The following is a 13,582-nucleotide window of genomic DNA, read 5'->3' on the forward strand; positions in this document are numbered from 1 at the left end:
TTAATTGTTTATCATACCATCCACAGTCTTATTTCATGATGAATAATCACAATTTTGCTGCTGCCATTAATTATGGAGGAATAAAAAGCACCCCTGCAAAGTCCCACAATAGACCCTAAAATAGTCCCAAGAGGGCCTTCGGTCATATGTCACCATTCGAGTGTGGTGACAAAAATGTTAATGGGCTATTCATTGGATGACTTATAGCAGAGTGGAGCTGTGGTGTGTAAACATCATAAAGAAAATATGTGGCATGCAGGAAAATACCAAAAGGGAGCTTGACTAAACGCCGGCGTCTTATCTTGGAAGCACAGCGTCTCTATGTGAATATTCCCGTTATTTGACACACTTTGATGCAGACAACAACAACATGGAGCCGTTTATGGCACACACACACTCACACTCAACACACACACACACACATACATATATATATATTCAGGTTTTTGAACATGTGACAGGAAAATTCTTCAAACATAATTATAGAGACGCCCTGAACACTGCTGCAGACCGAATTAGCGACGCTGCTTTGTCTCATCTCCATAATGTTGGAGTACTCTCAAGTTGGTGGGCAAAAAAAATAAAATAAAAAATAGTGAAATGAAACATAATTGTGTTGTGCGAGTGATCTGTCAGAGGGTGCATTAGAGTCACACAATGGGTGAGAAGAAGGAGAGAGCATGTGTGGGCCCGGCTTATCTGTCAGCTTGGTGACAGGGCCACTTATAGGCCTACCTGCAGCTCGCAACCGTGAAAACAGAATAAAACAAATGCGTGCTATATACGCACACAAGTGCGTCCCTAAGCTCATTAGACAAGCGCGTCTTTGTAATCGCTCACCCTGCTCGGTGCAAAGCGCAGCGACGCCCCGACCCCGCAAATGCATCATTGGGGGTGTGGGGTGGGGGGCGCAACCGGCACTGAATCACCTGGCAAGTCAAGAAAACATCGAGGAAGTTCTTTATAAGCTACAAAGCAGGTTCCTTGTAAGGAACTAGGTTGGCCCCCTTTTGGCTTGTTTACTCTCAGCCAAGTACAAATTAACCTCGCAAGATCAACAATGAACATAATTAGGGAGGTGTAGCGCCCCTCACTTCTGAACACGGATCGCAGCTTGTTGGGAGATGAAGCGCCGTATGTTTGGATGAATGCGCTGTTCAGTAGAAGTTGAAGAGCTGGATCAAAGTCTGTCTTTGTAAGTTTTCAAGGACATCGTCTCATAGGTATTTGTTACTAACTTCATTAACACATTCACTGCCAGCCCAGCAAAAATGCATTATTTGACGTCTTTTTCCGTCAATGGCAGTCAATGAGTTAACTACCCACAAACCTTTCATACATTCAGAAGAATGATGATTCCCCAACCTGGGAATGAACATGCTCAAGACTGTCGCCACACAGCCGCCCTCACGCTGTCCAACTGTCCACTGTCAACCGACCTTCAAGTTTCTGGGAATTACTGTCTCAGGACCTGAAATAGGAGACCAACATCAAATCAGAGGATGTATTTCCTACAGCTGCTAAGGTAGGCTTCCCCAATCCTGGTGCTTGATGGCCGTAGTCCTGCAGGTTTTAGATGTTTCCTGCTTCTAAAGATCAGGATCGTTTATCTATCATGCTTCTACAGTCCTGGCTGATGAGGTCAAGACAGGGAATCCGGCGTGGAACAGGATTGGGGAATCCTTGTGCTAAAGAATCATGGCCTGACCTTAAATAGTTGGGGCATTCTCAGATGAAAGAAGGCATCTCAGAAGAGAACCAGAACAATCCAAATGTGATTGAGTCAATGACCTAATGAAATAATAACAATTCACAAGCAAGCATGGTCTGCCAAAGGAGCTGTTGAGGCAGTTATATCTAACGAATCGAATCAATCCGGTGTTCCTCCTTCAGTCTGGATTGGTGCTGCCACAAAGGAGGACAAATCCAATTGTAAGGGACAGTTAGGACTGCCAAGATCATCAGTACTCCGCAACAGACACTTGAAGACTGCTAGAACTAAAAATGGCAGGCAAAATTCTATTTAACCTCAGGTTATCGCTATCTGAAAACCAGAGGACGCTTCCTCCCTCTTGCCATTTTCTATCTTTCTTTTTCTAACAACTGATCAACAGTTGTTATTTCTAACAACTGTTGATCAGTTTTGCACACTAATATACACTTTAAGGTGCTGAGGACCAGAACTACCGCACTGTTGGTACCCTTGGCTTGTTTACTGTAGTTTTGTGTAGAGTTTGGTATAAATTGTGAGGGGTTATTTTTCTATGTTCCCTATGATTGGTCACCTCTCGCTCCAAAGTCAGCTCCAAAATTGAGGACAAACGCTAAAGAAAATGGATGATGATGTTCCTAATAAACCGTTGCTGTGAGTGTGTGTAGCTTGCGTGAAACACAACACGGATACCAAGCATGACTTCAGAAATCATTTTATAAAACAAAAGTGGTTATTATTTAGTATCATATGCCATTACATAGTCTGTGGAAGAAGAGGGGCACGTGATCCTTCTCTTTTTCTCTACTTTGTCCCATCCACGTTGTCGAGGATACAAAAGGCGCACGATGCAAATAGAAAGGCTTGTAAAGACAATCAAATCAACAAAGTCACTGACAACGAGGAAGGTAGGCCGAGGGACATGTGCAGCAGCTTTACGACAAAGTCGCCGCCAAACAAACGACGGCAAAACGACGTCGTGTTTGGTCTCCGGGCGACAAACCAAGCGAAGCGAGGCAGCTGGGGACTATTTGCCAAAAAGAAACATTTCAGCAAATACGTTCGTCGTGGCAATTGGAACTCAGATTGAGCAAATCTTTTCCCCTTGTGAGGTAAAGTGACTGCAAACCACAACGCAAACATTTCATGTATTATTAAAGTGCTAGCCACCCGCGTTGTTTACAAAAAAAAAAATGGCACCTTTTTTACGTATTTTTTTTTTAAATTGGATACCCCTGCTTCCTTTTCCTTAAAATTGGCCACCAGCACGTTTATTTAGCTTAAAAGACGGCGGGCCTTGAACACAACACTTAAATGAGATCATTCCGATTTTTCTGTTTTCACCACAATTAGGAGGGAACACTTACGACAATGAGTATGTTGTCATGTAGGAGAAGGAAAATATTCCAATGCGTCTAGTCTAATTGTTTGTCGAAAGGAATATTTTACATGAAGCCTTTGAACGCAGCAGCAGCATTTGCAACTTCCAACATTTTTTTTAAACACTTTAAGACTTTTTTTTTTTTTTTACTTCAAGCTTCATACATATACAAAAAAAAAAAACACCACGCGTAATCCCCCTTTGACATCACATGAACATCCCAAACTCTACAATAAACCATAACCATATGCAACTATGCCCGTCACACAATGAATACAAAACAAGATTTGTTGTCTGTACATCTTTCACCAAACAGGATGCAAAAGAAAATCATGCTGCTCCTTTAATATATGAACACAGTTTTAAAAAAGATTTCATCTTTCTTCATTCCCCCCAAAAAAATTCAAATTGACTCGATCTGAAAGACAATACTGATTAAATAAAATACATAAAAAATGATTAGAAGTATTAGAGCCACACTGAAAAGAAGACACATAGTATGTTGAATACAAATTCATAATTTTGCAAGACAAAACTGAAGAAAAAATAATTTTAAGAGAAGAAACAATATCACAATAAACATGTATTTTTAGTACAACATAAAGCCTGTATCCCACTGCGGGATGAACATTTTTGCGACCGTAGCGAATGTCGCTTTCACCTCGTAAACATTCTCGAATCAGTCGCAATGGTTCTCTAAACAGTCGCAATGATCCTTGTTGCATTTTATGCCTATATTCTCTCAATTTCTTCAGTGTGGCCCTAACACGTTCACAAGTTTTTTAATTGGATGGTCAAAGGAAAAAACAAAATTTTCAAAATTCTCAAAGCGCTCTAACTTTGTTTTTTTTTTACAAGAGTAACGAGTAGATTTGTTGTCTCTTAAAATGTGCAACCATGTCCAAGTATCATGGTTGCACATGGAACCCATGTAATTGCATTTGAAGAAGCACATAGAGGGGAAGAAAAGGCTCTCCTTGGAGAAAAGACAAAACAAATCATACTGTTGTTTAGGCTGATTCCAGTTGGTACCTTGAAGTCTGAACGAATGTTGGTGAAAATCGGTTTCGGTACTCGCCCGTCCCTATTTTTAACATTACATTGTCTTGACAAAAACGTTTCACCCATGTTTGACATTCAAAATGGTGAATAACAAGTAATAATGTCAACATACTACTTAAAAAATTGCCTGTGAGGTTTTTTGGTGGTTACAGTTGAAACTTTTGGAACAAATAAATTCCAGATAAGCACAACCAGTCTAAAGTTTCAAAACTTTCTAATGCAATTAAGAAAAAAGTTGCCACACCTTTTGAGTCATACATTACGGTACCACTGTATTTAAACGTAAAATCACCATATGCTCAAAAGCACATAATCCTCATTTTGAAATTATTCCAAATATGTAGGCCAATAAATACATAATAAATACTCAAACCATTGCTTCTATAATGAATCTTTTTTGTTTTTTTGGTCCAATAGATGTCAATGGGATTTTTTTTTTTTTGTGGTCATATTTCAAGATACCACTGAATCTAAATGTAAAATGTCTATTTTTTATTTTCAATGGCGGCACAGGCCATCCTGTAAGTGCGATGGTGGTTGGAGGCTGACTGGCTGAGACAAGCAGCATCTTGACTCCGGCCGTGGACTCATTGCTTGTTTTTGGCAGCATCTGCTTACAGTTGAGGGCAGCGAGCGAGCGGACCGCGCCACCCCGGGCATGAATATATGAATACGCGACGGAGGCTCCGTTCCCAAACTGTGGCCGCAAAGCTCCAGGCGACTTCTCCGCTATTTTGAACACGAACAAGCATCAGACGTGTGTTTGTTTGAAAGTTTAAAACTTCATTAGCTGGGAGATGCTACTGGGAAGCAGCTGCGACGGAGAGCCCACCAGGGAAGGCTAGCTCTAATTTGCTGTCGCCGACGCAGATTTCCTCAGTAGATTTTGCATACTTTATATATTTTTCACCTTGCCTTGTTTTTAATTTATGCATTAAATATGCCCTGTGGCTCACAATCGCCTAAAAACCCGATGCAGTTTGTTCAGTGGTATAAGATACAAGCTGTTTAGAAGCTAATTAACCAGACATTGTTTGAATGTACCGGTACTGTTTGAAGGGGGGAAAGTGAACGGGTGTTTGTTTCAAATGAAAATATTACATAATGATTATGGTTATACCTTTATGGCCCATCAAAAGTCAATATGGTCCTTCCTTTGATTTACAAGAATAAAAAGTTTAAAAATATGATGGTGGAGCACTTCGGAATAACTAAAAAAAATGATTTCACCCAACAACTTTGACTAAAAACTCTTAATCGTGATGTATAAAATCCTTTATGGCTTTGTGTGCTTTCATACCAGCACCTTTTCGACCAATTCAATCAATATCTTGTTGGTTTTCTCCCTTGATGCATTTCGTTGGTTTGAACTAATCACTGAAATGGGTGCAGACCAACTAAACCACCTAGAAGAGCTTCCAAACGAACTGTGAAGTGATTTGACCACGAGCTGACAAAGAAATAGCAAAGAAACTGCAAGTAGCATCTTTAGCATTAGCATAATTTAGCGGTTAGCAGAGAGTAAGACTGTATCGTTTGAAGAAGTCGTGACCAAAGGCAATTTTCTCCATTTAGTGTCAAACCTGGCGTTGAAGACTTTAAAAACCCACCAAATAATTTGGAGCAGAGAAAACCAACTAGAGGAGAACCTTTGTTTGCACTTGTAGTGGCTACTTTCACAATGGAAGTTTAGCATTTTAGCAGTAGCGCTAGTTAATAATGTGCATACTGAAGACGTTTGTTTGGTGCACACCAAGGGTTAAGTGAGTGTACATGAGCAAATTAATCTGCCCCTTTTCCCACTACTGTACATGGTATCAATATCCGTTCTCATGATTTATGCCGTTCCTTTTTTATTATTTTCCATTTTATTGTCTAGTAATCTATATGAGCTCAATTACTAAAATTAATAAAGTTTTCCACAATATTCAACTGTATTAAGAGGCACCTGTACACAGATATGATGACGAGATATGCCAGGGCGCTATAGCTGCCAGGCAAAGCAATGTGTCGGCCATGTTGGCAGGGGCGACGTTCCCATCAGAGTCAATGCATGGACATTGAAATGAAGTCACAACTTGCTTATTTCTCAACCAATTTTTATGTAGTTACTTTTTTGTCAATGTTTAAATGTGCGCTATAAATACTGAATGGACAAAAACGCTATTCCCAATTTCCTCGTCATAATTGTACGGTGTTGATGGTTTGGTTATACATTTTGTCATTTAATTATAACACTTCTCTTTTCTCTTCCTTTAGGTGTCAGTTTTACAGAAAACTAATTGAGAGCAACAATTAAACAGCTCGAACCCCGAATGTTTTGAATCTCATTTTGAGGACTGCGAGCGAGAGCAGGTGCTAAGAACACTTGATAAAAATAAAAGTTTGTAATTGGGTCAAATTATTCAATTATGAATTCATTCTTTTTAAAATCTATATTCCATATTTTCACCTACCACGACTAGGTTTAGAATGTATCCCTGCAATTAATTAAATGGGGTTTCACTATATTCACACTAGCAACGCCTGAATATTTTCTCAGCACCGTAAGGAACTGAGGAGGGTACAGTGTATTGAAAAAGGGGCTTTTCACACTAACTTGGCGGACTACGGCAATTACAGTAGAGCCTCACAGAAATACTCCGACCTGATATAAAACCGACCTGAAAAAAAAAATGGAGTTAAGAGGAGGAATGTATCGAGCCAAAGTAAACACAACACAGTAAAAAAAAACAAAAAAACAAAAAAAAAAGTATTCCATCAAAATGAACCTGCGAGTCACATGCTATGAAATATCGGCATGGGCAGCGGCCAGCTCTGGTAGCTTTTGCGGGATAACTCACGTAGACGCTCAGAGATGACAGTCACCATCTTGCGTTCGTCTACTTTCAACTTGGCCGTTGAATGTCTTTTTAAAAAAGCCATTGGGTGTTTCTCTAAAAGCACTCCAGTCTTCTTTGCCATGATGATGTCCTTGATGGAAGTGTTTTCATAAGCAGCATAGCACCATCAGCCTTAAAACATTTTCTTCCTATGATTTAAAAGAGGGATATTTAAGTGTAACTGTAACTGTCTAAGGCATGAATGACTTGATGTTGCTGTTATTTTCTTTTTGCATGAGTGTGCGACACAGTGACGGGATGGTTGGGAAGTCGTCCGGGTGGTCTTTGGCGCATATCCGGCGAGTCTGCGGGGAGGGGGGTGGTGCATCATCGGGCTTGGTGGTTCGCGTTGTGGCGTGAGCGGGACCGTTCAAGGACTGCACGCCGGTTGTCTGATCAGAAAAAAGAAGAAAGAAAAAAAAAATCAGGACCACAGAAAGAGCGCAGCCTCAGCTTCCTCATCAAACAGACACTTAGAACACAAGTGCTCACATGCAGAAACAAAGTGATGGCAGAGAAGCAAATCAAAGCCATTCACGGCAAAGTTGCTTACGTAAATAAACTTTGAAGATTGAATGTTTACTTGATTACGACAAAAGGCTGTGAATCATCGGTTGTTGGTCGGCCTTCCAGCCGCATCTCTCGCACACGCCGGCACAATGAAACGGCACTTATGTTGTCAGGGAGACATGACGATGCGCTGATAATACAAATTAGAAGCGCTGATAACGAAGAAGGCTGAAGACTGATTTGGACTGATGGAGGTGGATGTTTAATTTCTGTTTCCAGCCATCAGTCCACAATATTATGGACTTATTATTATTATTATTATATATATATTATATATATTATTATATATAACATATGTGGGAATGCTGAAGCATTCCCACATATGTTATTGTGAATTTTATTCTCCACACTTTTTTGCCGCCTAACAACTCCCACATAATACTTCCAATTTACATTGTTCAAATTTCAACTAGCTTAAAAAATTAACGCCTCCCGGGGTATATATCGTCTGATTCAACATTACTTACAGTATTTGCACAATTTAACATTTAATATAAACTTTTCCCCATTCATTTTCAATGGGACAGTCATTGAACATTTTCTAAGTATCACTTTCCACGCCCACTTCCATATATATAACTTATCATCATTACCAGATGTTTGATACTGCTCGGTGGCACAGTTGGTAAAGCGCATTGTCCAGTAAGCAGGACGTTATAATTTCATAATTTACCTCTCAATTTGCTTTCAGCATTCCCACGCAATTTCTCCAGAAATTGCACTTTGTCTAGTTCACAATGACAATGTAAATAATAAAAGAAACATAATAGCATAAGGAATTATTTGGAATGATATACAATGACCTGGAATGAGCTGAATATGTTGAAATTGGGATGGTTTGACTCGGTCAATATGTGGAAACTGGAGGTGAATATGTAAATATTTAGAATTTTGGGCTTTAGAAAATTTGGGGGATTTTGTGAATGTTAGAAAAAATAAGATGTCTTGAATACTCTGACAGAGTGAGAAGTTACAATGGTTTAAATCGGTCACGTAATGATGAGTGGATTGAATAAAGTAAAGTATGTCATAGTATGGTAATTTTTTTGTATGTGCAAAATATTGGCATGTTGAAAATGATTCCCAAATATAATTGAAACAAGCTGAATTATTTAAATGTCAAATGTGTAATGTTGAATGCAGAAGGAATGGTAAACTATATTTGGGGGAAATTGGAATTCATTTGTGAATGAATGATGCATTTTTATGTGGAAAATGTTCAATTCTGGAAAAACAGAACATTTGGAATGAGAAAAATACTAGCCCTCATGGTGTGAATTTTTGGAATATGTTTAATTTGGAAGATGTGAATCGGATGGATTATGTGGTAGGAGATGCATGTCAAAAAGTGGGAGGAATAAAAAAATTGAAATTGGAAAAGGGAAAAGTGGAAACTGAATCTGTAGGTACAGGAAAACTGAGTAATTAAAACCCTCCCAAAATGTTTACAACTGCCTGTTTAAATAGTTTAAACCATACCACTCACTATGATCTCGTCATTTCCACCTCATCTTACATTACAAGCTTACCACATTCTACCATTCAGCTGAGCCAAAAAAAACACGCATGCTTTGTGTACTACTTTCCCATTGGTCAGGGCTTTGGAGGGATTAGAGAAAGAGCACAAAAACAAGAATTGGTTTTCAGTTTTTGAGCAAATATCTAAAGTAGGTTCCTTGTACTAAGTAAAATAAGAATATGCCTATCTGCTTTTAACATTTGGTAAAATGTTCATATTGTGTGTCTTTCTTTTGTATTTTGGAAGCAAATTCTTCTGCTAAAATGTTGCTACATCTTCAGAGAGAAAACTTTTAAGATGAAATGTTTTAACGTTGGAAAGGATTAAACCTACTATTATTTGTTGTGGGGGTATTAATTTGAAGTTTGTGTTGGAGTTCCAAGGGTTCACTATATTTCCAAATACACCCCCCGTAATTATAATTCACACTCAGATTTGGCCAAGTCACACTTAGTTTTTTTGTTTTGTTTTTTTTTGTTTTTTTTTATGGCTAGCATGCCGACAAATCATCAAGCATCGTGTTCTCCAAACATGCACGCCCGTGGACGCCAGCCGCTCGGCATCCGTTCCGCATGTGGCTGGACACAAGCAGGAAGTTCTTGGAGCTGACTTCCTGTGATTACCAAACGAGCCACCACAATGAGAGTGCCAGCTGAGGGGTGCCAGCCATCCAAGACTGGGCGCTGTTTAATGGCACTCGTTCCCTCTATCATGTCAGGTAATGAGCAGACAGTGATGGCTCCGCACACACACACACACAAAGGAATACACACAGTGGAAGCACTTCCTGTTTGTGCTCTGTCTCCCAACATGCAGATGGTGCACAGGAGGAGAGAAGGAAGACAGATTAGTGATTTAGGCGTGCATGGACAAACAACGTCGCTGTTCATCAACACAGTCACCATGATGTCCACAGGTGGAGAATGACTCGCTTTCCAAACACGCATCAGTAAAATTCACAAAAAGGAGGCTGAACACAAACAATGTAGCGCTAACGAAGGAAATTATGACAGGTTTATTTGCTGTGAGGAACTCGCCAAATAAATACATAAAAATCACAATTGTCTCAAAGTGAAATCACAACAAAACATGAGCGCACACAACAAACATGGGCACAAATGCCAATGCATCTAATCTCTACAATGAAGACAAATTTTGAAAAAGCTAGTTCATTGAATAATAGAATCTATCGAGTCAATATTGATTTACATCACTTTCTCTTTAAAGTGTAGAGAATACTGATCATCTATTAGAGGTACGGTGTTTATTTGGGAGTGCGACCTCTGTCTGTCACAAATATTAGAAGTATAGAAATTTTATCAGGACAATGTTGGGGAAAATAAACAGTAATGTGTCTTTCAACTAAAAAGTCAACTTCAGAATAGTGAGCATATACTGTATCTATAGGGTTGATCTCAAATGAAGTCACGTTTTCTTTATTATTATACATGAGTCGGACACAATACACAGAGGGGTCCGGTAATAGCGCAAAATATTGCACCACAACTGCACCCTCGGTCTGCGCCCAGTTACAATCATATACCGGCGCAAACCCGCCCACAAAACTGACAGCTTGGAGCAAATTTGCACCTGATTTACCACACATGGCAATGGATTTACGCCAAGAACATGGTTGCTATAGTAACAGTTGCGAGAAAGATGACATTATCAGAAAGCGAGGTTGGACTGAGAGTAAGCGTTTATAGCGCCATTAAGATGTACAGAGCAGAGAGGACGACAACGGCGTCATTCATTCATAAAGTACAAATTATTGGTGCGGTCGTTTAAAAAAAATATATTTTCAGAGGTTGGCGAGGGCGTACAGTATGCATCTGGCACGTAAAAATGATCGTAAAACGCCTCCCCGACATTGCCGATCAGCCCGGGTTACGTTATGTGTCCTAAAACAAACAGAAAAATTTCCGCCCCTCTCGCTCTCTCTCTCTCCTCTGCGTGAACAGCCACAGAGCGACGGTGCACCGTGCCATGCACTGCTGTCATGATCCCTGGATCGAGGTTGCGTCAGGTTAATACATGCTTTCCAAAAACGTTATTTGCGTCACGCAAACTCTATGTGGCTGTTTGCGCTGGCGTTTGTGAATTAGACGCTGCATATCAAGTCTCATTTGCATTGGGTTGGGCATATTTTGCGTCAAATGTATGCAAATTACCTAATTTACATACACGCAAATAACACCGGCGCACCGTGGAGCATTCTGTTTGGCAGTGCACTTAGTGACGGATTTCCCCATCTGTGCGTGTTTAGTGAATTAGGCGCTCCATTTTTACCGGTTAGCGCGGTGCAAAGGCGACGCAAACCTTTCGTGAATAGGCCCCAGAGTAGGATACACGCGTACACATTTTGGAAGAGAATGACGTCCCATGCGTTAAATGTCAACATGGTTCAATTGACAAACACACTTTGGAACAGTTTAAACAGTATTTGACATGTGGAGACCTCATAGTGGGCGGAACCTCTATTTTTGTATTTCTCAATATATTAATAGAAAAACAGTAACCGAGTAAATCAATATTCATACAGTAGGTAAAGGAATGCATGGTGGCCTACAAGCCATGCGTTTAAAAGCACAGTCTTGAGGTATACCCAAAGACGGCCTTTATAATAAGGACATAAACTTCTGTGAGAGCCTCTCAAACGACTTTTTCTTTTCAAATCCTCGGGTTGTATTGCAGCCACTAGCTTGGGCTCAATTCGACATCTCGAGCACATCCAAACTGTTCACACTTACTCAAAGAAGGAGAGTTCTATTCAGAAGCCGACATGCTACTAGAAAATCTCAGAGTGAAGGGTTTTGAATTTTTCCTGATGCCTTTTGATGCCTCCTTTACCTGATTTCTCCCATAGACTATAAAAGAAGTGAAAATGTTTCTTACTTTCTGTCCTCAGCTTGTTCTCTTGCAGTATGTTAGCGTAGCATGCTACTTTGTATGATGCTAAATCCTTATCAAAGTGTCTTTCTATACAACTTTCGTTTCAGGTTAGCGAGCTAGGTTTATATTACAGTATGATTTAGCATAAGAGTGAGTCATTGAGGATGTTCGGTTTGTTTGTTAGCAAGATATGCATTAGCATTCTCGCTGTTATCATTGTAAGATTGCTCAACTTTATATATACTGAATGTGTCACAAATATCAGATTATTGGTTTGCAACAAGTAGCAGCACAAAATATGTGTCCATAAGTGCAACTCCATGAGGAACCGACTACTTTAATGTGGTGACTATTCACGTAACGACGTCTGTACGTCATTGTTTAGATGGGAGTATATATACGGGTATAGCTCTGTCCGCTCACGCATGTAAACCTAATTTTGGCCTCAACCCTAATATTGGCTGCATGTAAACGTATGTAACTGTATGTATGTTATTTATCATCATTTACAGTAGTGTTTATATCAGCCCAATGTTCTTCTGTTCTTCTGCATCTTGGAGCTTTAAGCATAAACACAGATGTATATAGCATATGCTTCCATTGGAATGTACACGTAAATACATTCAAAACAGATTTGGGTACTTAGACATGCAGTCTAAATCCAGCTACGGTGCCTCTCGCGAAGGCAGACGCATCTCCCTGCATTGCTTTGTGGAAACGGCGAGCATTGTGTTGCGAGCACACGAGCGTATCCTTGCGTGTATATCATGATGATCCCTGCCACGAGGGAGAGGCTCCGAATAAGACAAGGGTAATAGAAGGAGGAGAGGATGCCAAGATTACTAAACAGGCAAGGCAAAGGCCTTAAGCCGGCACAGTCAACCCACAACCCTCTCAGGTCCCCTTTTGGAGGCCCTCCAGTGAGACGTCATTTCATGTTACGGTGGACGAAGGAGAACCCCCGCCGGATTCCCCACTTCCATCACGCTGACTTTTTTGCTCCTGTCATCTACGGCTAATTGCGCCGAGTTACATCATGATAAAACGCTCTCATCTGCATGAGGAGAGCTGGCACTCGTCCATTAAACGCTTTGAGCGTGGAATACCTGGTGGGATTACCCCGCAGTGGTCAGCATAAACAGGAAGACTTTGGAAAGGATTGTGCTGCGCTGGTTTAAACATTATCTGGATAGTCTGTCTCGAGGCTTCGAACATCGCACTAAAATTGAAGGAAATTGCCGTGCATGGTGGAATTGCAAGTGGGAAAACTAATATGGTGGTAACTTGACTTAGGAAAGCTAAAATTGACATATTTTTCAAGTTATTAAAACTCATTCACTGCCAGTCATTATAGAAAATTTTTACATTTCCAATACTCACGTGATATTACATTCAATAATTATATATAAACCGAATCTACCAAATAACAGAATAGACTCCCTACTTTTTGTCCCGTCCCGTTCTTTTATAATTGACAGCAGAAAAATGTATGTTTGCCAAAATACAGCCATTTCTCCCATGGACTCTGAAACTGTGTTTATTTCCTATAAAATGGGGCAATGATG

General features: G+C 40.0%; 1 protein-coding gene across 7 annotated transcripts in view; it reads right to left on the reverse strand.

Annotated features, from left to right (window-relative positions):
* Positions 1-2,410: 2,410 nt before the first annotated feature.
* Positions 2,411-13,582, reverse strand: part of diaph2 (diaphanous-related formin 2) — a 381,698-nt gene continuing 370,526 nt past the window's right edge. For all 7 annotated transcript variants that reach the window (XM_077531612.1, XM_077531615.1, XM_077531611.1 and 4 more), the window contains one exon: positions 2,411-7,428. In XM_077531612.1, coding sequence (XP_077387738.1) covers positions 7,364-7,428 — 65 coding nt within the window. In that variant the 3' untranslated portion in view covers positions 2,411-7,363. The remainder of the gene's footprint in view (positions 7,429-13,582) is intronic.

This window comes from Festucalex cinctus, chromosome 9, assembly GCF_051991245.1.
Source record: "Festucalex cinctus isolate MCC-2025b chromosome 9, RoL_Fcin_1.0, whole genome shotgun sequence".
In the NCBI taxonomy this organism is placed as follows: Eukaryota; Metazoa; Chordata; class Actinopteri; order Syngnathiformes; family Syngnathidae; genus Festucalex; species Festucalex cinctus.